The sequence below is a fragment of the Arachis hypogaea genome, chromosome 17, assembly GCF_003086295.3.
Source record: "Arachis hypogaea cultivar Tifrunner chromosome 17, arahy.Tifrunner.gnm2.J5K5, whole genome shotgun sequence".
Lineage (NCBI taxonomy): Eukaryota > Viridiplantae > Streptophyta > Magnoliopsida > Fabales > Fabaceae > Arachis > Arachis hypogaea.
The window spans coordinates 25,750,506-25,775,550 of record NC_092052.1 but is presented as its reverse complement, the minus strand read 5'-3'; the positions used below and the strand labels follow the sequence as shown (position 1 = coordinate 25,775,550).

At 32.8% G+C, this 25,045-nt stretch overlaps 2 protein-coding genes and 1 long non-coding RNA gene across 5 annotated transcripts; 2 read left to right on the top strand and 1 right to left on the bottom strand.

Annotated features, from left to right (window-relative positions):
- The first annotated feature begins 669 nt into the window (after nt 1-669).
- LOC112766682 (cyanate hydratase) lies at nt 670-10,859 on the top strand. Of its 3 annotated transcripts, none has more exons than XM_025812580.3 (4): nt 670-1,102; nt 1,629-1,700; nt 9,897-10,005; nt 10,474-10,859. In XM_025812580.3, the coding sequence occupies exons 1-4, from the start codon at nt 831-833 to the stop codon at nt 10,516-10,518; spliced, it is 498 nt and encodes a 165-aa protein (XP_025668365.1). In that variant the 5' UTR covers nt 670-830; the 3' UTR covers nt 10,519-10,859. The 3 variants fall into 3 exon arrangements, with proteins under 3 accessions (XP_025668365.1, XP_025668364.1, XP_025668366.1); XM_025812579.3 differs by having other exon boundaries at nt 10,439-10,859; XM_025812581.3 differs by lacking the exons at nt 9,897-10,005; nt 10,474-10,859 and adding an exon at nt 1,796-2,100.
- A 785-nt stretch (nt 10,860-11,644) lies between these two features.
- LOC112765316 (uncharacterized) lies at nt 11,645-14,768 on the bottom strand. Its single transcript, XM_025811224.3, has 4 exons — nt 14,431-14,768; nt 13,715-13,926; nt 12,914-13,184; nt 11,645-12,066 (listed from the first exon to the last, which is right to left on the bottom strand). The coding sequence occupies exons 1-4, from the start codon at nt 14,692-14,694 to the stop codon at nt 11,782-11,784; spliced, it is 1,032 nt and encodes a 343-aa protein (XP_025667009.1). The 5' UTR covers nt 14,695-14,768; the 3' UTR covers nt 11,645-11,781.
- Nucleotides 14,769-21,100: 6,332 nt separating this feature from the next.
- Nucleotides 21,101-22,109, top strand: LOC112767352 (uncharacterized). The gene is made up of 2 exons (XR_003184877.3): nt 21,101-21,629; nt 21,783-22,109. It is a non-coding gene; the product is annotated as an uncharacterized lncRNA (long non-coding RNA).
- Nucleotides 22,110-25,045: the final 2,936 nt, after the last annotated feature.

The window sequence follows — 25,045 nt, the reverse complement described above, 5'->3', positions numbered from 1 at the left end:
TTACCATTAAATTTTTCTGCAGGTAAATCTGACCCTAAATGACGCGTCAATTTTTTTTTTCCCTTTAATTATTACCGGCAATTTTACCGTTGGAATCATAAATTCGCCGAAAATAATTTGACCTGACGAATTTGACACTTAACTCGTCGGTAAATCTACAACTATTTTGTGATGTTAAATCCAACGGTACTCAACGTTTTTTTTTGTTAATTTAGTTAATTTAGTTTAATTAATTAAATAAAATAAAAATATCTTTAAGACAAAACTACATCTATCAATTTTTTAATTAGTTATAATTGATTTAGGGTTTAGTGTAATATATGCATTAATTAAATCAATTAGTTGTATAATTTATTTGTTATAATTAATTAATTAATTATAATAATTTGTGTAATACTTGAATATCTAATTAAATTAATTAATTAATATAATTAATAAATTAGATTTAATGAATTAAAATAAATAAATTAAAAAATATTTTTAAAAATATGCCAATTTAACTCTATTATTTAGTATAAAAATTTAATTTTTATATAATAAAATTAGTATATATTTTCATATACTGCACGAAATAATATATAAAAATATATAAAATTTTTTATTAAAAAAATTAAACAAAAAATATATAATAATTATCACTATAAATATTTTATAAATTATAATTAAAATAAAATAACGATTTTTAAGGAGGGGTTGATGCTGGTCCGCACCTTTGCTGCTGGGCGGCTGCTCCCCACATGATAAATAATGATTTCATAGTCCACAATCATCTGACCACTGCTGAACACACTATTTCTTGTTGAACCATTATTTGTTAATCATCTTTTGGTATGGAGGATAATAGCAAAGCGAGCATAGTGAAAAAGCTCCAAGCTGTGAAGCAGGAGAACGGCAAGTCGTACAGTGAGTTAGCGGAGGAAACCGGACTGACCAACGTGTATGTTGCCCAGCTCCTGAAAAGACAAGCTCAGCTCAAACCCCAAACTGCCCCTAAGCTCCGGGCAGCCCTCCCCGAGCTGACCGATGATCTTTTGGAAGAGATGATGAGGCATCCCTTGAGGTCTTATGACCCTCACCTCATCCAAGACCCCACTGTATACAGGTTCTTCTTCTTCCTCCTCACATTTCAGTGCTGTAAATTTGGTTTAAGTTCAAAAAAGGAATTAATTATGAAACATGGTGTAGAACTGAAACCAATCTATCACTGTCTGAGAATGGATAAAGATTAATGCTATTGTCTTCGTTCTCTTTTATTTGTCACAACGAAATTTGGTAAATTCTTGGACCAGTGTATCTGAATATAAATTTAGATAAATTAATTCAAGAATGTACGAGATTAGTGACTGATAAAAGGGGAATGGAGGCAGTGGCATTCAATTCTATATGAGCAAAATATAAGGTCAGTAAAGATATAATACCTGCTTCAGCTTTTGAAAATGCTTCTGTTCACTCAAGGAATATGTGACATACTTCATTCCAAGTGGTTTACAATTACATGTACTTTGTGGACCTGTGTTACTCTCTTTTTTGGTTTCTAATATTAGGAATGTATTACGCATGATGCATCATATTACTTGCAGTTTTTGGAAGCTTAGTTTCTCGGGTTTTATTGATATTCTCTTTCATAGGTTGAATGAAGCTGTTATGCATTTTGGGGAGAGCATTAAAGAAATAATCAATGAAGACTTTGGTGATGGGATGTAAGTTTCGAATTTTTTATTTATAAATTTCTCTTGCTTGATCAAATTATACTCTATTTGTGATGCTTTTTTATATTGATAATGCTATGCCGCAGGTCATATATGCTATGCCATTCAATTTTTACAGCTTATTGTTTAAAAAGAGGATATTAGATTAGGTCTAAGGAATTCTCTAAATTATTGTCAAGACTGGTCCTTATTGAAAAATTGAAACTAACTCTTGCCGCTGAAATCAATTTTGATTTTCTTATAACGCAGTAGGCTATGTATGTTATATATATATATATATATTCTTAAGTTACAAATATAAATGTACACTAAATATGTTGAGGCTTATTGAAACATGGTTTCCATGTTAGAGAGAATATTCAACTGATAATACATTATGTATTGATATTCATATGCTTGTGGTTATGCCATTTTCAATCAGTGTTGGGACATTTTTGAATCCTTGTTTTCAATATGAAGCGTACAAATTATTAAGCATTGTTAACTGATAATTTAAATTAATAATTCAAAGTGCTGATATAATATACTCTGAAATCAGGATTTTAGAATTTTAGGATTCTTTATGTAATATTGATGTAAGGTTTTATACTTTTGATTAAGATTATGAAAATTGAACCAATCATTGAACCGTTTTAATTATTGATTTACTATTTTATAAGTTCAACTAGTTCAACCGACACACTTAAATATAAATATATTCTAATATATATCCTAAAAATACATAAATCAAAAGTATAACTAAAGTCTCACAATCCTATATAAATAAGATTTTAAAAATTAATTCGTTAAACTACCAATTCAAAAGTTTAATTAAACTGTTCAATTTATTTAATTGGTAATCAAACAAATTATATTAAAATAAAATGAAAAATATATACAAAATTATTGTATTATATAATATATATTGTGAAATAAACATCGAACAATAAAAATATTTATCATTTAATAATAATAATAATGATAATAATAATAACAATAACTAATATTTTTTATTCTTTAAAGTTATTTGTCTCGACATTTAACATATAAAGGTTCCTTAATTTTGATGTTTAAATTAATATTTTTTATTTTGCCTTAAAAATATAAGTGACAAAATGGTTTTTTTTTTTTTTGTACAAGTGAGTGATAAAATTTTTAATGTAAAAAATGTAATCACAAGGAAAAAAAAGAATGTAACCATAAATTTGGACCTACCTCGATATCCAATGAATATAATAAAAAAAGTTTTCTAATACAATAATACGTTAAGGGAGTCACTCAGATAAAGACACATAAAATATCTTTTTTTTTAAATGTTTTTTAATAATTAAAATTTAACACATATAATCGATTAGATGGTGCTATTTTTGTTATAATTAGGTTAGACAAATTAATTTGACCAAAAAAATAATGAATTAAATCTTAAACTGGTCTAAATTAATATTATTTTTCATAAAAAATGAATACAATATCCTTATTATAAAAAATGACTAAAATACTCCTATTATATATATTAATTTTAATAATCATAAATTCTAGCCCTTTACTTCTCTATCGTCATAAGTTAGAATTTAGAGTTTTCGATATATATAATAGGAATATTTTAGTCATTTTTTATGATAAGGGTATTGTAGTCATCTTTTATAAAAAATAATATTAATTTAGACCGTTCAAAATTTGATTCACTATTTTTTCAGTAAAATTAATTTATCTGAACTAATTTTGACAAAAATAACACACGGTTTAATCGATTATATGTGTTAAATTTTAATTACTAAAAAACATCTTTAAAAAAAGACGTTTTAGACGTCTTTATATGAGTGGCACCCATACACTAATACCAATTCAGTAATCTCCTTCTCATTCTTGACATTGTGTCATCGTCCTCCCTAACTACTTCCTGCAACAAATTAAAGAAGGCAGAAGGTTAATAAATGACGGAAAATAACACGGGTACAATCCAACAAAGAAGAAGAAGAAAACGATAATGGAAGGAGTGGTGAAGATAATGACGGAAGGGGCTTCTCTGGTGAAGGGGAGGCGAGACGGTAGCAGAGGGATGTGCAGCGGTTGGGTGCGAGGAAGAAGATGCATGGAAATGGAACCACTAAACCTTGGGTTTTCTGGCCTTAGGGGATTAGGCCATTAAAGTTAAGGGTTACCGTTTTTTTCTCTAATTAATGAAGGAAACGACATTGTTCAAGCTTCAAATGTGAAAACCTATTGGGTTCCAGTTCGGATCGATTGGACGGTTTCCGTCCGGTTCAGCAATTTAAAAGCGGTTTCTAAAACAGGCAATTATACCTACTGACCAAATTGTTTTTCGTCGGTTCATAGTTTGACCGGTCTGACCGACCGATTCGAACCGATTTCAGAACCTTGCTTTTTATGATAGAACCAACACTAGTAGAACGGGTAAGTTTTACTGCTACACGGGAATCACCAATTAGCACTTCCTAGAAGATTCTATACAGTTAGAACTACCAACTCAGGGAGAGGGATTCTCTCCAGTTTCTAACAGAATTCATAATAGAAAATGCATAGTAAACTAAACTAACTATAACCTAACTATTTAGTAATAGAGTCTAACAACATATCAGCCAGTTAGACTATGCTAAAACTTCTAAACTGCCACTTAATTGCTACTTACCTCTCCTTTGGTAACACAACTCAAACCTGATAGTAGTATGCGTCTCTCTATCAATACTTTCCCCTTGAACAATCACCTTGTCTTCAAGGTGAAACTCCAAAAAAATATCCCGCAATATTATCACTCGCTCCAGCTGTCCTCACAAGGAGAGAGGCCCTCCCAACACACCAAATACTCCAAAGTCCCATCTTTTGCGGTACGCGATGCCACGATCTAAGAAGGATTCATCACCAGCTCACCATCCTCAGCCAACCCAATGGAGGCGTCTGCACTTGCTGCTGTGGCGGGACAGCCTTTTTCAACTTGCTAACGTGGAAGACCATGTGAAGTCTTCACCCTAGAGGCATGGCTAACCTGTATGCCACCGTCTCTATCTTTTCAAATCACTTTAAATGGCCCATAATAATGCGGGCTCAGCTTTTCATTAATCCTTCGAGCTAGTGTCTGCATCCGATAAGGTTGCAAATTCTAATAAAACCACTCGCCAAGCTTGAACTCCATATCCCTTTGATGCCCATCCGCTGCTGTGCTTGCAACAAATGCATCTTTAGCTCTGCCAAAATAGCATCCCTGGCATCGATCAATGCTGTCACTTCCTCGACATGTGATGTAAAATGTCTCTCCATGGAAAAGAACTAGTGCTGGCACCCTATAAAGTGCTTAAAATGGTGTTGTTTGGGATGAGACATTATAGGAGGTATTAAACCAAAACTCCCATCCATTTCTTCGGGTAGCCACCCACAAAGCATCGCAAATAAGTTTCCAAACAGCGATTCACCACTTTGGTTTGGCCATTGATTTGTTGATGAAATGTCGTGCTATACTTGAATTTTTCCCATGTGGCTTGGAATAGTTTGGACTAAAACTTACTTATGAACACCCTATCCTTATCCGATATGACTGACTTGAAAAACCCGTGTAGTTTAACCACTTCCTTCTTAATAAAGGCTTTTGTCTTCTTTGGCACCACCAAAGGCACCTGTGTTTCCAGAGAAGAAATATCAGAGTGATAATCAATGTCATAAATCTCATTGAATGAATCATTTCCAAAATCTTTGGATGGTAAAACCAAAAGATTCAGAGATCTTATAGTAATAAAACTCTGACAGAATAAGAAAAACAAAGATAAAAAATATTCTGCTTTGTATTTCTTGATTGAAAAATCATAAAAGTAAAACTGAATATATATACAACATTGCCTATGAAAGATAAGAACCAATAAAGATAAGATAATAAATAAAGATAAGATAAGAATAAATAAAAATAAGGTAAGAATAAATAAAAATAATAAAAGCTAAAATTGTGGCGAAATTTATGTATTCTGTTAGACTGAATTTGTAGGTTGGTGTGTGAATTTTTTGTTGTTATCATGGGCTAATATGGAAGAGAGGTTTAATACGCTCCCGCGAGCTGGAGGATGAAAAATGTCAAGAACTCCAAGTTTATTTAGATTAAGATGGAATGGTTGAGGTGACAAAAGCTTAATGAAGATGTCAGTTAGCTGGCCAGAAGAAAAAATGGGGAAAAGTTTCATCATAACAACTTGAGCTTTCTGTCGAACCAAGTGAGAATCAACCTCCAAATGTTTAGTCTGTTCATGAAAAATTGGATTAGCAACAATATGAAGCACACTATAATTATCACAATATATAACTGGTGGTCAGATAGGAGAAATGCATAAAAATTATAACACATTAAGTATCCATTGAAGTTCACAAGTTGTATTGGCAAGTGCATGATATTCTACTTCAGTAGATGAGCAGACAATAGTGGTTTGTTTCTTGGTCTTCCAAGAGACTAAAGAGTTGCCCAAGAAGAAATAATAGCCTGTTAAAGATCATTGATTATCAGGACATTCGACCCAATCAGAGTCACTAAAATAAAAAATCTAAATTTCTGAACTTCTGGGAAAGAAAATTCCTTTTCCAGGGCTACTCTTTAAGTACCCCAACACTCGCTTTGTGGCTTAAAGATGAGACTGAGTAGGAGATGTCATAAATTGATTTAATTGTTGTGTTGCAAACATGATGTTTGGTCTCGTGGTGGTAAGATATATGAGGCAACCAACCAAACATCGATAAACAAAAGGATCCGAGAGAAGGTCATCCTGATGAAGTTTTATAGCACTATCCATGGGAATAGAAGCCGGTTTGGCACCTAACAAACCAGAGTCTTCTAAAATATCAAGACAATATTTTCTTTAAGAGAGAAAAATTTTCTTTCCTGATTGAACAACTTCAATACCCAAAAAATATTTCAAATGACCCAAACTTTAATTTTAAAATGATGGTTCAAAATTATTTTATCAGCAGTAAGTTCCAAAATAGAATTTCCAATTATAACAATATCATCAACGTAAACCAGAAGAATAGAGATTTTAACAAACAAATTATGATCAGAAATAGTTAGCTGGTATTCATGAGATAGTAAAAGATTGGAGAGTTTCTCATACCATATGTGACTAGATTGTCGTAAATCGTATAGAGATTTTAACAATTTGCAACATTGATTCGGATGAGTTGGCACAATTCCAGGAGGCAGAGGCGTATAAACATCTTTCGAGAGATCACCGTGCAATAAAGCATTATTGACATCTAGTTGGTGTATAGGCCAGTACTTCATGGATGCCAAAGACAAACTAATCTGATAATGACAGGCTTAACAACAGGAGAAAATATCTCCAAAAAATTAATAACCTTCAATCTGAGTGAATCTCTTAGCCACAAGACACACTTTATATCTATCAATAGAACTATCTGATTTACATTTGATTCGGTAAACTCATTTACAACTAATTAACTTAACACCTGCAGGACAATCAACAAGACACCAAATTTTGTTTAACTCAAGAGTATCCAATTCATCTTTCATGGCACACGCCAACTAGATGATTGTTGACATCCTTGAAAGACTTTGCCTCAATCTCAGATTATAGAGATAGAAGAGATGTTTTATAAGTAGGAAAAATAGAAGAAAAAGACATAATATAAGAGATTAGATAAAGGCACCTTGAGGAAGAGAAATTTGCGTAGGTGAAAGAGAAATTACAAACATAATAAAAAAGGTAGATTGGTGGTGGCGAGCTTGGTGGCTGTGACAGGAAAGAAGGGGCTCCTCTAGTGAAGGGGGTGGTGATGATGAGGCTAATGAAGAAAAGAATTTGGAGGAAGATGGTGTTATGTTGGATGTAGAGGATTGAGATGTGTTTTGGCTTGGTGCGGCTTCGATGGAGACTAAAGGAAGAATAAGAGATGTTGATGTTGTAGGTAAAGATGAAAGAATGGGTGGGTTAGTGGGTGGATTAATGAAAATGAGGTGTGAGTCAATAGAAATAGGTTCTGGTTCAATAAGAAAACTAACTGAATCTTGCTTTTGTGAAGATGTGTTTAGTAATGTTGAGTTGGGTGTATGGAATTAGACATTTTTTATGACTAAGGGCAAGATCATTTTATAAAAATCACGTTTTTAAACATTTTAATTCTTTTATCTTCTAAAACATAAATAATATATCCTTTAAAACCATGTTGAAAGCTAATAAACACAGTCTTTTTTAGCTCTTGGATCAAATTTTGATCTATTTGCCATTAGGGTAGAAATAAAATATAAGCATCCAAAAATTTTAAAGTCATGAGAATTTGATGGATAATTAAATAAAATCTCAAATGGTGTTTTAAAATTAATTGCAGATGATGAAACTCTGTTAAGCAAATAAACAACATGATTAACGGCATAAGACTAAAAAGATGATAGTTAGATTGAAAAATAAAAGCACGAGCTATATTCAAAATATGTTGATGCTTACGTTTTACCTTTCTATTTTGTTGAAGGGTTTCAATACAACTATATACGTTGATGAATAATGCCCTTTGAAGCACAAAAATCATGTAAAATAAATTCTGGTCCATTATCGGAACTGACAGTTTTGACTTTTGAGTTGAATTATATTTCAACTAAATTAATTAAATTTTTTATATGATTTTGTACTTTTTCTTTTGATTTTAATAAAATAATCTATGTAAAGCGACTAAAATCATCAATAATAATTAATAAATATTTATGATTTAGAATAGAAATGTAATAAATCAAAACTTACATTAGTTTTATTAAAGTTTTGAGAAAATGAGAGTTTTTTTTTCTTAGAAAGATGACAAATGTCACAAGCTTCATCATGATGCATAGAAATAAAAGAAAAATATTTATGTAAATGATTTAAGTCTTTGTCTAAAAAAATATTCTAAATGATTAATGGGTGAGAATTGGATGAAATTTATAGAATGTGTAGTGAATGAATTATTAGTGAAGTTGTGTTCAAGGACATATAATCTCTCTCTCATTCTACCTAAACCAATCGTCTTCAAAAAGAAAATGAAAAGGTGAGTGTATATTTGAATCCGGAAGTAATTTTTGAAATAGAGATAATATCAAAATTGAAATAGGGTAAATAAAGAACATTATAAAAAATTAAAGATGGTGAAAATTGAACAATGCATTTATAAAAAATAGTAATACTATTTGGTAAATAAACAATAATAAAAAAAATTTTGAGTGTAAAAGATGAACCAAAATAAATTTAATAAAATGTGATCTATAGCACCAAAATCAATGATTTAAGTGTTCAAAAATAAATTTCGATTTTAAAAAATTATTAACAATAAAAAAGTACTTAAGAACAAAAATAATGATTACTTGGACTTAACAAAAGTCCAAATTAATTGGAAGCACTGATTTTTTTTTTTTTTTTTTTTTTTTTTTTTTTTTTTTTTTTACTAAAAGAATGGTTGTTTCTGTTTTTACAATCTAAATAATGAGTTTGAGTCTTCCTTAGAAGTGTCATGAGAGAAGAGTTTTATTCCGAAGCTAATGGGAATATTGTATTGTTAAAAGGTTTAATGTTAAATTGTGTTTATTAATAATGTCTTGTTAGGAGGATTTCAGACAAGACACCAAGAGACATTCTGGTTTTTCTGAAACTGAGTCCTGGTTAATGATCTCTAATAGTCTAATTGAAACCTTGGTCTTATGCTTGTTACAACCGGATGCTTATGAATGATTTTCGGATGAGGAATCTAAACCTCGCAAGGCTCAACCACATACAAACATGCTGTGATTTAATGATCGTATTCCTTATATGTTATTTCCTAGTTAGCCAGCATTATCTCTTTCTCCTAGAATATCAGGTTATTGTTTTGTCCTGGATGTCCATTCATATGTTCTTAAACGTATCTTCCTGCACCCTTCCTGTGACAAGAAAGGGTATCTTATCGTTATCAGAGTGCAAGTTAAAATTGAAGGAGCAAAGTCGGAAGTGAAGAAATTTGAAGTTCTTTCTTTGGAGATTGAAAGTTTACCACTCACAGTTTATGACATACATTATTATCACCTTTTATCCTTCTTTCGTCTTTACTATCTCCATTGTCCAATCTATAATGGAACATTTTCACTTAAACGTGCTTAAGATCTCAGCAAATAATAAAATTCTTGTGGAAAGCAAACTGAACATTTTATTTTTAGAAGATTTCCCTGCCTAACAAATAGTTTTTGTTAATTTTCATTTTCAGCACGTCAGCAATAGATTTCTACTGCTCAGTTGACAAAGTCAAGGGAGTAGATGGGAAAGATCGTGTGGTCCTGACATTTGATGGAAAATTTTTGCCATATTCGGAGCAGGTGAGTTGCATCTTATGTCTTTTTTCTCTTGCAAGATTTAGCTGCATGGAACAATGAGCCACACAACGGGAAAATATAAATAAAGATAAAATTAAAAAAAAAAGTCAGGAAAATAATGCTAATACCATGTAAAAGCGGGGATAACAGAAAATTTCTATAATTCTGCAGCCTCAAGAGTGTCTCACTTTGCTAACTTTACTGTCGAATTGACTTGGCTGTTATGAACATTCTTAGTAAGATTTTGAAGCCACAAAATAGCTGAACGTTGGTTTCTTTTATGGGTCAGCTACATTGTTCTGATCTGATCAAGTTGATTTCTTTGAACTACATAATCATGTTTATCCTATTAAAGTCTACTCTGGTTCCGGTTGTGTATATTCGTCATGAAGCTTTTCTTCTTTTGGACTATGAATATTGTTTTTCTTTGCTTCAGCTATACTTATGTCCAAACTTTCCCATTGTGAGCAGAAATCAGAGCACATGGTTTCAAGACAAAGGCCACACAGAAATTAATGAGTGCGGCGATGCGTCAACCGAAACCAAAATTGTACGTCTTTCCGCACAGACAGATTCCTCTCTGCCTGTGTTTCGTATTACTGCATGATGTTTTTGTTCGCTGTTGTCTTGTTTGTGCGGCTTATGTGTGTTAAAGCCAGAATAAAAGGTATGTCCTAAAAAATTTTTGGGTGTCTCTAGCTTGACCCAAAACAAAATAATGTACAAGTTTTTAGGCTAGCCAATCTTGGCCGTGTATGGCTTTTGGGATTCATGGCGTTTGCATCTTAATTCTTAAGTCTTTTAACAGTAAATAAGCTTTTATTGAAGTCAAGGAAACTTAAAAATGTTCATCGTTATTCCGTCCAACATTGTAAATTATCTGAAGTTTGGTGTTGAAAACCTAGGTATGTTTATCAGTAATTACATTTACGAATAGGTTTTCTCAAGTTCAAAATTTATGAAAAATAGTAGTTGGAGACATGTGAAACTGTGAAGTGTGAACTACATAATTTATGTAAAAACTAAAATATTAAAATCAAAATCTGTAAAAATTTATGAATAATAAAAATGTGGTTTGATGGATACAATGTCTAATCTGAAGTTATATTTGTTATAAATTATGTGTTTATATAAAAAATGAAAAAAATAACAGCTTGTAAATTTTACGGTTTTACCTCTCATTACTTAGGACTTGTTTGGATAAATTTAAAAAAAAAAAATTAGTTATTTAAAAAAAATTTAAAAAAATAAAAATAATTTTATATTTAACTATTTTATACAATTTTTTTTATTTATCAATTATATTTAAGTACAATAATATAAAAAATATATATTTTTTTATATTTTTTAATACTTTTACTTTTATTACAAAAAATTTATCACACTAAAAAATAAAAAAAATTATTAAAAAAAACTTTTTTAATCAACTTAATAACATCCAAATAAAAACTTATTAAAAGATATATTAATATATCCTATATTTATTAAAATTTATTAATATTTTTTTCTATAACAACTTTTAATTTTTATTTAATGAGATCCAATGATTTTAGGAAAAGTGACATTTTAATACGCACAAAATTACCTTTCTTATTTTAAACACACCCCAATAGTCCAATTAAAGACTCACTAATGGTTATAATGACTTGAAAATTCTCAAACATTAAAACTAATATAAAAAAGATAACAACAAATATTCTAAAATATCCACCAAATAATTTATACAAATTTAACTAAAATAATACAAAAAGTTATTCTTTAATTCTGCACTTGCAATACTCATATAAGTAATTGTGTTTTGAGAATGGCTTCATTGAGTTTGTCTCCTAACGGAAACATATGCCCTGCACCTGGCAATTCATGGTACTGAATCCATGGAATGTTTTGAGCAAGATAGCGTTGTAGCATAGCAGGAACAAGCTGATCATCTTCACCTTGCCATACATGAACCTGGCCTTCATTCTTTGGAAATGGGTTATCAATCTTGAGGGGATCGAAGTCCCAAGCTCCAAATCCAATGATCATGTCACGGCAAATGGATTCAGATTCACCTTGTTGCACCGCCTGTGACGACAACAAGAACGTACATCACATCTTGTTAACAAACAAATGCCTTTCTCTTAGATATATTCAAATTTATCTTTTAGGTTAACTTTTTAGAACATCTAATCTCCATAGATTTTTTTTTCTCTTTTAATCGGGGAGGGGATGAGAGTGAAACACATACTTTCAAACTGAAATAAAATGTAAAAGATTTAACCATTAAGATATGGATTCATTCTGTACCATATTAAACTTAATACTACCTTTTGAATAAATAATTTAAGAGTGGGTAGTCCCTCGAAGTTTATTTTACAAGATATTTTATTTTACTAATAACTTTTAAAACATCAATTTTATAAGATACTGGGGTCCCCCTCATTTGTAATTTTTAAGGTATATTTCGTTCAAATTACAAATAATTTCTTTAAGTATTTTTTAAGCTACTAAAAACTTGTTTGGGTAGACTTTTATAAAAAGATTTTTTTCTCCTAAATTATCCTTTTTGAAAGAATTTTTTAAACATATGTTTTTCTTTTTAAGACTTATGTTACGATATAATATTAATTTTCTTTTCTATAAACTGAAAATTGTAAGTTTTTTAAAATGATTTTTTATTGCCTTTTTCTAGGGATATAATAATAATAAATCTTCAAATTCTCTTTAACTAGTTAGAACATCGATCCCATTTAAAAGAATAAAAAATAATAGTAGGTAGCGTCGAAACCCAATAAACATGAAATATAATGTGTGATGAGATCTGGTGTGAAAGGTGTGGCATATCACTATACTTGGATATGGGAAAAAGATTGCAATATTATATTTATTTGCTAAACATGGAGAAATAGAGTTAAATAATTGAAATACTTACCTGATTTTCTCGACCTTTTGAAAAATTAGAAGAGCGAATTATGGATAAATCTTGTTGTGAGAAAATAGCAGGATTGTATTCCACAACACTTGATGTTGGAAACCACTTCTGAGTGATCCACCAATATGTTAGCGATGGTAAGTAATGAGCAATTCCAACAGCCCATTGGTCTTGTGCAGGTTGCTTGTAGTAAGTCTTTGTAAACAAGTTAGAAGGGAAAGCATTCCACCAGTAGTTGGTAACTGGGGTCAATAGTGTTGCTCCAGCAAGTCTGTGCAAGTGTGTACCATTTATATATTCTTGTCATAAAGGAGCAAACACTTATATTCAAATAAATTGTATTAAATGTTGTATATAATAATGTGTGCTACAATTGATATAAATATTAAGTATAAGTATATCTATGTTATTAGAATTTGATCTAGCTAGGTGTATCAAAAGTTAAGCTTACATTTATCTAATCGTTGTAGAAATATAAATTTTTAGACTGGCTTTCTAAAAGGTTAATGAGATAGTAAGTGACTTTTTCAAAATAATTAAAATTTTATAATAGAAATATCAAATATGTCATAGTCAAATAATCAAATAATTTTATAGCACTGTAATCAAAATTATATATTTATATGATTATTAATTATTGACTGATTTTTAATTCATATACAACATTGTTATTTTAATATAGCAAACTTATTTGATTATTTTAAAAAGGTTAAAGAAACAAATCAAACTAATTGGTGGACAAACATCCAATAGGCATTAACTGAGAAACGGGAGTAAGTTGCGACAAAATATTTTGTTTACCTGTGAGGGATGTACTTGAGGACACCCCAAACAGCCTGCCCTCCCATGGAGTATCCAAAAACATAAAACTTGGGTCCAAGTCCCAGCTTATCTGCAAGCTCTTCAACATCAAAAGCCAAACTTTTGGGTGTTCGGATGGGATCCGGATCACTCTCCCCATACCCTGGTCTATCAAAAGACACTATATATGCTCCCAGTTCCTCTAGAAGACCCTAGTGATCATTATCATCAATTATTGTTATTTAGCGAGGCTTTACAAAATCTAGAATCAATCCAAGTAAATTCAATTACTTGTCAAAATGGTCAAATCAAAAGCTTCTTAAGCCTTTGTTTGGGAACAAAACATTTTTATAAAATTTTGAGGATATTAAAATATGATTATTAAAAATAATACTAGTAATAAAAAAACTTAAGAATGTATTTTTAAACAAGAAATATATGTCTTTCTTAAAAATTAAAAGTTTAAGAATGCTTTATAAAATATTTACTAAATAAATATTTTTTTTTTAAAGTCTCGGGAGACGCCAATTCAAACACAAGTAAATTATCTCTGTATTGGGGCTGGTCTTGGTGGTTTGAATGGTTGTTGTTTGAAATGGGAGAACTTTACATGAAAAAACATAAGAAAAAGGGAAAAAAAATTAACTCCAACCCTTTCTACTACTGTATGAGAAAAAAAAAAGAAAAAAACAAGCATATGAATTAAAGGAGAATACCGAAGGAAGATTCACTGTAATCACAGTATCATGTCTGGTAGAAGCAAAGCCGTGTAAGAAGACGATCTTGTTCTTGGCTAATTCTCTAGGAACACCATGTTCCTTGTATGCCAAATGCCTCCCATCTCTAAGCCTTATTCTTGGTGCTGTGATGGGCGGACCACCCGGTGAACCGCATGTTCTTGGGGGAGGCGGCTGGATCGCCCTGTATGCCAACGCTATCAAGGCAACCAATAAGAAAATCAATGTTCTTTTTTGTTGCATTATTGTTTTGGGAACAAAAGGGATCACAAATGAGTGACTATGGTATGCTCTAGTCAATGATCTTAAATAATAAGATATTTTGTTTTTGGTGACTCAACGATCTTAAATATTAGTTATCGTAATGAAAAATTCACCTATGGAAATTAAAATAATATTTTCTTGTACCTTCTCTTCAAAAGTATACCAGTAGCGTCAGACACAATATACAAATCAATATTTTTTTATTATGGAGTTTCAACTTTCAACATTGGTAGGGCATATAGGGGAAGAAAAAAAATGGTTGTAAGAACCGAACCGACATCAACCGGTGAAATGACGGGTTCAATGATTTAATTGAGATCGAATCATAATTAAACTGATTTATTTAAATATACAATGAAATTATTAAAAAATTAATATATAATTTCAGAAATCCAAACCCAATAAGAACGGTAGAGATCCTCAAACTAAGAATCATACAATTCTAATACAAAACAAAATTCAATTCAGTTACAAATTTGTAAACCTGCTGAATATAAGAGAGCCAAAGCATATATAATTATATTTAGTTTTTGAAATTCTAATCAATTGATCAGGAACGTGATTCTGACTTCTGAATCCAAATTAAACCAAAAACACATTAGCAACAAAGACTAAATTGAATCCAATTCCAAACTAAGAATTCAAATTAAATTGATTCAGAATCACATCAGCATTCAACAAATCAAATAAATAATCCAATTCCAAAATCACAACACAAACTCAGCTCAGAATCTTAAAAATTAATTGGAAAAACAAAAGATGAACCCCCAAAATTAATTTAAGAGTAACTGAAAAACCCACGGTGTCCATATAGGGAGTCAGGGAAGAACGACAAGGTTAGAGGCGAGGAGCTTACCATGGACGACGTCGAAGAAGCAAGGAGCGGCATCACTCGCGGCGGAGAACGGAGAGGCGAGCAGAGAGGTGATTTGGGCGGCGAGCCGGCGACAGAGACGAAGCAAACAGAACCGTGAAGTAGCAGGGAGAGGGCCGCGGGTGAGATGACCGACGCTGGTTGCGTCAACGACGGCGACAACGATCACTGAAGCATTGAAGATTGAAGAATAACTCAATAAAATTTTTGAAAATAAAACTCCACGAAGCACTGAAGCAAGCAAGCAGCAAGGAGTGGCTAGTGAGGGAGGAGCCGAGGTGAGCAACAGCGAGGTGAGCAGAGGCCGGAGACCGCAGAGGCGAGCTGACAAGATGATCGATGTGCGACAGTGAGGTGGGCGAATCGAGCGACGGCGATGTCTCCGAACAGAGATTCCACGCCGAGGAGAAGAGGGCGACTGGCAGATGGTGGTGGGGGCTGCTCTTGTCTCTGATAGGGTTTCCGTTTAGGTTTGGTTTGTGAATTCACTGAATTGTGAGAGATGAGAGGGTTTTTTTTGTTTTTTATTGCAAAAAGCCGGAAATCTTTAAAAAACCAGCAGGTTCTATCGGTTTATTGCCGGTTCGACCTTTCTTTTACCGGTTTTTTCAGGTGGTTTTCTGTTTCAACCAAACCAGCTAAAAACCGATTCAAGGTTAATTCGGCCGGTTCGATTCGATTTTCAGAAAAAAAGGTAAATACTATAGTAGTGTTGTAAAATAACTAAATAAATAAGGAAGATGTAAATATAAAATAGAGAAATATAAACTTGCTCTTATCTCACTATAATATAAGTAGCTTATCTATTTACTAATATTATAAATATTGTAGTTTGAAATTACAGAGGAATAAAAGAGAGAAAATTTATTAACAGTGTATAAAAAGAAGAATATTATAGAGAGAAGAAAATATTTTATTATTTTTGTGTACTCCTTCTACATCATGTCATGCCTATTTATAGGCGTACAAAAGCATTGATATTTGGTTTTATTAATTTCATTTCATATTGAGAAACTAAGTTCTCATCCTGGGAATAGAGAACCGCCTATTAAATAGGCATCCACATCACAAGGCTTATCTTAACACTCCCCTTGGATGACCATTTAGGAATATGTCTCGTTAAAACCTTACTAAAGAAAATCCAATGGGAAAAAAACTTTAGTGAAGGAAAAAGAGTACAAAATCCTTTGTGATGGGGACTGCCTCATTAAAAACCTTGTCAAGAAAAACCCAATGGGAAAAAAACCTGACTAAGGAAAAAAAGAGTACAGTCTTCCCCTCTTGTCAACATCATTTTATGTCTCGAAATCGACGCATCCCAATCCCATGTACCAATCTTTCAAAGGAGGATTTTGGGAGTGACTTTGTAAATAAATCTGCCAGATTGTCACTTGAGCAGATCTGTTGGACATCAATTGTCCCTTGATTTTGAAGATCATGAGTGAAGAATAATTTGGGAGAAATATGCTTTGTTCTATCACCTTTGATGTATCCGCCTTTAAATTGAGCAATACATGCTGTATTATCTTCAAATAGGACAGTTGGAGCTATCTTATGATCAATCAGTCCACATGATGACAGAATATATTGAATCAGACTCCTGAACCAAAAACACTCGCGACTAGCTTCATGAATCGCCAGTATTTCAACATGATTAGAAGATGTTGCAGCAATCGTCTGTTTCGTGGACCTCCATGATATAGTTGTACCTCCATATGTGAACAGATATCCTGTTTGAGATCTCCCTTTATGTGGATCAGACAAGTAGCCAGCATCTGCATAACCAACTAGTTGTGACTTGGATCCATAGGGATAAAACAATCCCATATCAACCGTTCCATGAAGATATCGAAAGATTTGCTTGATTCCGCTCCAATGTCTTCTGGTTGGAGAGGAACTATACCTTGCTAGTAAGTTCACAGCAAATGATATATCGGGTCGTGTATTATTAGCAAGATACATTAGCGCTCCAATGACACTAAGATATGGTACTTCTGGACCAAGGATATCTTCATTTTCTTCTTTAGGACGGAATTGATCCTTCTCCACATCCAAAGATCTTACGATCATTGGAGTACTCAAGGGATGTGACTTATCCATATAAAATCTTTTCAAGATCTTCTCTGTGTATGTTGTTTAATGAATAAAGATCCCATTTTTTATATGCTCGATCTGCAAGCCGAGGCAAAATTTAGTCATTCCAAGATCTTTCATCTCAAACTCTTCTTTTAGAGTTTTTATAATTGTTGGAATCTCTTCAGGAGTCCCAATGATATTTAAGTCATCAACGTACACAGCAATTATAATAAATCCAGATGCAGATTTCTTTATGAAAACACATGGACAGATATCATCATTCTTGAATCTATTTTTGGCCAGATACTCAATAAGACGATTATACCACATTCGTCCAGATTGCTTCAGACCATATAAAGATCTTTGCAATTTGACTGAGTATAATCTTTGCAATTTGACTGAGTATTATACATTTGCTATTCTTTGCAAATGTATAATCTTTTGAACTTCTAGTTCACATTGCCCTGATCGAGGATCTAAATGCATCAACGATGATGCATTCCAATTAAGTTCCTTTTCAAGAAGCTTATTTTCTCCCCCTAATATTGGAAATTTTGATTCATCAAAATGACAATCTGCAAATCGGGCTTTAAATACATCTCCAGTTTGTATCTCAAGATACCTTACTATAGAGGGAGAATCATATCCAACATATATTCTCAATTTTCTTTGGGGTCCCATTTTGGTGCGATTAGGTGGTGCAATGGGAACATATATCACACACCCAAATATTCTTAAATGGGAGACATTTGGCTGCTGGCCAAAAGCTAATTGCATAGGAGAGAACTGATGGTAACTCGTTGGCCTCAAACGAATAAGTGCTGCGGCATGTAAAACAGCATGCCCCCAAACCGAGGTTGGGAGATTTGTTCTCATAAGCAAGGGTCTAGCAATTAATTGGAGGCGCTTAATAAGTGATTCTGCTAACCCATTTTGTATGTGAACATAAGCTACTAGATGTTCAACACTTATTCCATTAGCCATACAATAAGCATCAAAAGCTTGGGAAGTAAATTCACCAGCATTATCAAGACGAATTACTTTGATTGAATTTTCTGGAAATTATGCTTTTAATCAAATAATTTGAGCCAGTAATCTCGCAAACGCCAGGTTGCGAGAAGATAATAAGCACACGTGTGACCATCTCGAAGATGCGTCTATTAGGACCATAAAATATCTAAAAGATCCACATGGTGGATGAATAGGTCCACATATATCACCTTGAATCCTTTCTAGGAATTCAGGGGACTCAAATCCAATCTTTATCGGTAATGACCTTAAAATTAACTTTTCATGAGAACATGCAGCACAACAAAATTCACTAGTTTTAAGAATCTTCTGGTTCTTTAGTGAATGTCCATGAGAGTTTTCAATAATTCTCCTCATCATGGTTGTTCCCGAATGACCAAATCTATCATGCCAAGTTATGAATTCATTTGGGCTAGTAAACTTCTGGTTTTCAATGGCGTGTGATTCAATTGCACTAATCTTGGTGTAATATAACCCAGATGAAAGTGAGGGTAATTTTTCTAATATAATTTTCTTATTTGAATCATGAGTTGTGATACATAAGTACTCATGACTTCCCTCATTCATAGTCTCAATATGATATCCATTTCGGCGAATATCTTTAAAGCTCAACAAATTTCTTTGAGACTTGGTAGACAATAGTGCATTATTTATTATGAATTTTGTTCCTCCGGGAAACAAAATTATAGCTCTTCCGGAGCCTTCAATCACATTACCTGAGCCGATAATAGTATTAACACATTCTTCTTTTGGCACAAGATGGGTAAAATATATATCACTTTTGAGAATAGTGTGCGAACTTGCACTATCCGCAAGGCATACATCTTCATTACATATCCTTGCCATTTTCTTCAAAGACAAATAATAATAAAATGAGTAGTATGCATAGTTAAAATTGAATACTTGATCGGAATTATTTTTCTAAGAAATACTACACATAAAAATAATGTCATATACTAAAACTTTATTTTAAAATTTGACACATTTAATGATTTCAAAATTCATAAATATTAATATTTTATTATTTATATACATCACATTTGAAACTTAAATACATGAAAATAAAGCTTAATAATAAGTTCTTTACATTATTTATTTACATAGATACTTCACAATCCCACATATTAAACTATTCCATCATCGATCAAATGACCAATATTTTCCTCAGGGTCCTCAAAGAAATCAGATACATCATAATGAGTGGTGGAATTTTCAGCATCATTTGAAACAAAATTTGACTCTTTTCCCTTGTCGTCCTTTTTTAAAAATGCCTGGTAAAGATCGACTAGGTGCCTTGGGGTACGATAGGTACGTGACCAATGGCCCTTTCCACCACAACGAAAACACTTATCCTCTGTTGATTTATTCTGCCCGATATTTCTTTTGTTATCCCACTTCTGATGAGATTCTCTCTTTTGAACATAATTCATTTTCCTTCCATAATTGTTAAAACCTTGCCATTTACCTCTTTTGGGGTAATGAGTTGCCGCATTTACTTCAGGAAATGCGGCGGCGCCAGCCGAGCGCACTTTGTGATTCTTTAAAAGCAACTCATTGTTGCGTTCAGCAACAAGAAGGCAAGAAATTAACTCAGAATATTTTTTAAATCCCTTTTCTCGATACTGCTGATGCAGGAGCACATTCGAGGCATGAAAGGTTGAGAAAGTTTTCTCCAACATATCATGATCAGTTATCTTTTCCCCACATAATTTCATTCGTGAGGTGATTCGAAACATTGCAGAATTATATTCATTTATGGATTTAAAATCTTGTAAACGCAAGTGCGTCCATTCATATCGGGCTTGAGGAAGTATCACCGTTTTCTGATGATTATACCTTTCTTCAAGGTCTTTCCAAAGATCTGTAGGATCTTTTAATGTGAGATATTCATTTTTCAATCATTCGTCAAGATGGCGACGAAGAAAAATCATGGCTTTGGCTTTATCCTTCTGGAATGCATTATTTTCAGCCTTAATGGTATCTCCAAGATCCATTGAATCAAGATGAATTTCAGCATCTAGTATCCATGATAAATAATTGTTTCCAGATATATCAAGAGCATTTAATTCAAGATGAGAGAGTTTTGACATAATAAAAATTTGTTACATGAGTCTTCCTAAAAATTTGATCAGAGTCTCGTGCTGATAACGTGTTGTAAAATAACTAAATAAATAAGGAAGATGTAAATATAAAATAGAGAAATATAAACTTGCTCTTATCTCACTATAATATAAGTAGCTTATCTGTTTACTAATATTATAAATATTGTAGTTTGAAATTACAGAGGAATAAAAGAGAGAAAATTTATTAACAGGGTATAAAAAAAAAGAATATTATAGAGAAAAAAAAATATTTTATTGTTCTTGTGTATTCCTTCTATATCAAGTCATACCTATTTATAGGTGTACAAAAGCATTGATATTTGCTTTCATTAATTTCATTTCATATTGAAAAACTAAGTTCTCATCCTGGGAATAGAGAATCGCCCGTTAGATAGGCATCCACTCCACGTCACAAGGGTTATCTTAACAAATAGATATATAAATAGATAGATATTAATAAAATGAGTTTTTGTTCTTTTGTTTTGGGCCTTCCAAAGATTAGTGATTTAGTGCGTAAAGCAAGTAGTGGTTATTCCGGCTTGTGATGGAGGCCATAGCCCAAAAGCAAGTGTAAAGAGGGCACGGGCTCCACGCACACTCTCCCTATAAATTCCGAACTAGTATGTTTGTTCCCCATTGCTGCGAAAAGAAGAGATCGGAAGCCCTGGTTCGTTCCATCTTTTTAATCAAAGGAATCACAGTTGAGGGCCAAGACAACCTCGTACTCTCTCTCTCTCTCTCTCTCTACTGTGTTCCTTTGGTTAACCAGATGTACTGAATCATCATCATCTTTATTCATCGGCTTTTCGGAACCCTAACATGAAGAATTGAAGGTTATGTTCCAATCATTCTTATTATATGCTCGAAGTATGCATTTGAGAACATTTAGAACTTTTGTGAATTAGGTTTTAGAGGAAAGAAAATATTTTTAATATTAAATTTTAAATTTTGTACACTGCTAATCTTTCCTTTGGTTTTGATGTCAGCTCGAAAACAACCGAATCGAGGAGTAAGTTTGTGGTCCTCGGATAAAACAGAGGTTGTTGGCTGAAGATCGAGTTTGAGGATGTGGCGCCAGTGGCGGACAGGGTTAGTGGTGGAACTGGAATCTGACGAACAGGGTTTTGGACTTTTGGTTTTAGGAACTACCAGATTTTAGATGGATCACCGGTGGTCCAGAACAAGACAGGACCATAATATACAACGTGTACATTATAATACTATTTCCTTTCATTATCAAATATCAAGTACCAATCCGGCTAAAATTTTTATATATGATTAATTTTAATGTGAAATACAAAAGTATTTGATTATTTTAGTGTTTTACATAATTGTGATAATAGAATGATATTTTGCAATAAAAAATATTATTTTAATTATTAAAACACAAAACATCGTCGACGTTTTGATAAAACACAAGACGTCAATGACGTTTTGTAAATAACCATAGCAGTATTTAATACATAATTTGGTGAGTTGAAACTTATTTTGGTCCTAGAATTTTCGATCGGCCTCAATTTCGACCATTTAACTTTTGTCATGTCATTCACTCATCACATATCCATTCTAGCAAGTTGGGTGCCACGTGGATACACATTCTGTCAATTTAACGTGTTATATCAGATCTCCGTAAATGAAGATAGCTACATGTGCAAACGTATGTCACAATCTAATATTTGAGGGTGTTAATTGGATAACTATAAATTTAAAAGTCGAAATTGAAACAGGTCGAAAATTTCAGGAATCAAAATGATTACAACTCATAATTTGGTCATCATGAAGGATTTCACACTTAGTAATACAATATAAAAAAAAAAGTTCTACCAAAGTGATAATAATGCAAACTTAAAAGTTAAAATGAGGTCAACGACATTTGGTAAATCTTATCAATTGCATGTTTAATAGTATTTGAATTTAATTTTGATGTAAAATGTTTTTGATATAGCGGTAAAACCTAATTCAAAAGCAATTAATCAGCTTTACGTTATAGTTTAATACTGTATTATCACTCAATGAAAATGATTGACAAAAGTGTAATTCATCTCACCTATAAAAGGTATGTTATTATTTTATCTTCGGTAATATACACACTAAATATATAATACTGACTTAAAATACCGACTTAAACATTTAAGTACCTTTTGCAGGTACATTCTCATATTCATTATTTAATAACTCAAGTACTCTTAATCTCATCTTATTTAATCTACTTTAATATTATTTAATTTTTATATCCATTAAATTAAGGATTAAGTACGATTTTAATTTCTAACGTAGAGACAAAAAATTTATTTTATCCCAACTTTTTTTTCACTACACAATGATCTCGAATGTTTCAGTTTGTTTTAAAATTATTATTTTTACCAAATTTTAAATTTTTATTCCAAAAATACCCCTAACTAAAAAAAAACAAAACCTTGAATAAGGAGGAAAAGGGGAAGAGAAGAGAGGATAGAAGAGGGAAGGAAAGGGAAGGTGGGGAAGGGAAGGGAAGGGCCGCTGCCGCTGCTCTTCACCCCTTCGCGCTAACCCCAGAGCCACTGCGACCTTCTCCCCTCCTTCCTTCCTTCCCTGTCTCGAACCTCCTCGAACCAGAGCTCACCCCCGGCGATGAGCTATCACAACACTCCTGCTGTCCACCAGTGGCGAGGCATCTATGGCCTTTGGTGGCAAGGAATCTGAAGTAGGCAACTGGTCCGAGACTGATGCGACGTTGGTGGCAAGGGAGGCGGAACAGGCAGACGATGGCGGCGGTGGTGATTGCAGAGTCTCAGTAGTGGATTTGGACTGTGCGCCGCGGACAACTTGATCCCATGGAGAACCTGTTCCACGCTTTTGATTCCATTGAAGAAGAAGATGATGTGTTTCACTTCTATTTCTTCTGTTTTTGTTTCTGATTTCATTGAAGGAGAAGAAGAAGAATGTTTTCTGTTTTCTATTTTCATAATTCAGGTTATCATTTTGCTTTCAATTTCTGTTTTCGGTTTGATTATGGATTAATTTAGCCGAATGTTGATTTTCTGTTAGTGGATTTTAGGAAATGGTTATTGTTGTTGATTTGATTCTATTTTTGGTTTGATTCTGGATTGCTTTTGCTTCTGATTCTGCTTTTGTTGTTGTTCTTATTCCATTATCCATTGTTATTGTTGTTGTTGTTGTTTCATTGTTATTGATTCTGCTGCTGTTTTCTGCTTCTGCCTGCTTCTATTTCTGCTTTTGCTGTTGTGCCTCTGCGCCTTTATTGCTGGTTGATTTTGGGAAGAAAGGGAATGGTATTTTCGTCTGAAGGACGATTTTAAAACTAAGTTAAACCTTCGAGACCATTTTGTAGCAAAGAAATGCCGGGGATGAAATAAATTTTCGGTCTTTACGTTAGAGACTAAAATCGTACTTAACCCTTAAAAACACAACAAATCCTAATCAAACACTTTATTAAACAAATTTAACCACTGATTTAACCTAAACCTTAACAAAATGCTAAAGTCATAAATTTAATATGTAAAAAATAAAATCATACCAACAATAAATCCGATGATAGTGGTTGGAGGGTCTCTCTAATGTGGTGGTGATAGAGGCGGCAGTGATGGCGACGTGAATGCCAACCATGGCGAAGGATGCAGTGGGAATAGCAGCAGCAGAACGACGACGACGTGCGCGACGGCTTCAGTGGGTACTCTAGGTGGCGGCAACGTTGACAACGAGGTCCCGACAAGCTCCCGACGTGGCGATGGTGACAGTTCGACGGCGAGGGAGAGAGAAGACAAGAAAGAGAGAGAGAGTTTGGACAAGTGAGGGAGAAGGGTTCCGCGTTTGAATTTTAACCCAATTTTACCGTCAAATTTTTCGGACAGTAAATGACCAAAACAACGCATAAAATCATTATACCGGCAAAATACCAACGGTAAATTCAACAGTAATATTGGTGCCGTTGAGTTATATTTTTGCGCCAATAATTACCATCGACTTTAGCGATAGAAAATCTCTTCCGACGATAACTTTTTATGGTGACAAATTTCTCCTCCTTTCTGTCAGAAAATTCGACGATAAATCTACCGGTACAAGTCAACGCTAAACCCGATGGTAACTCAACGGTACTCAACATTTTTTTATTGTATGAGAGCACAAAAAGTATTATAAAATATTTTATCAAACTAGAAATGTCAAAATTATTAGGCAATGTTTGGTTACTCGCATCTTCCCATTAGTACAATGACAAAATTATTAGGTAGGTTAGTGGTCTTCATGACAC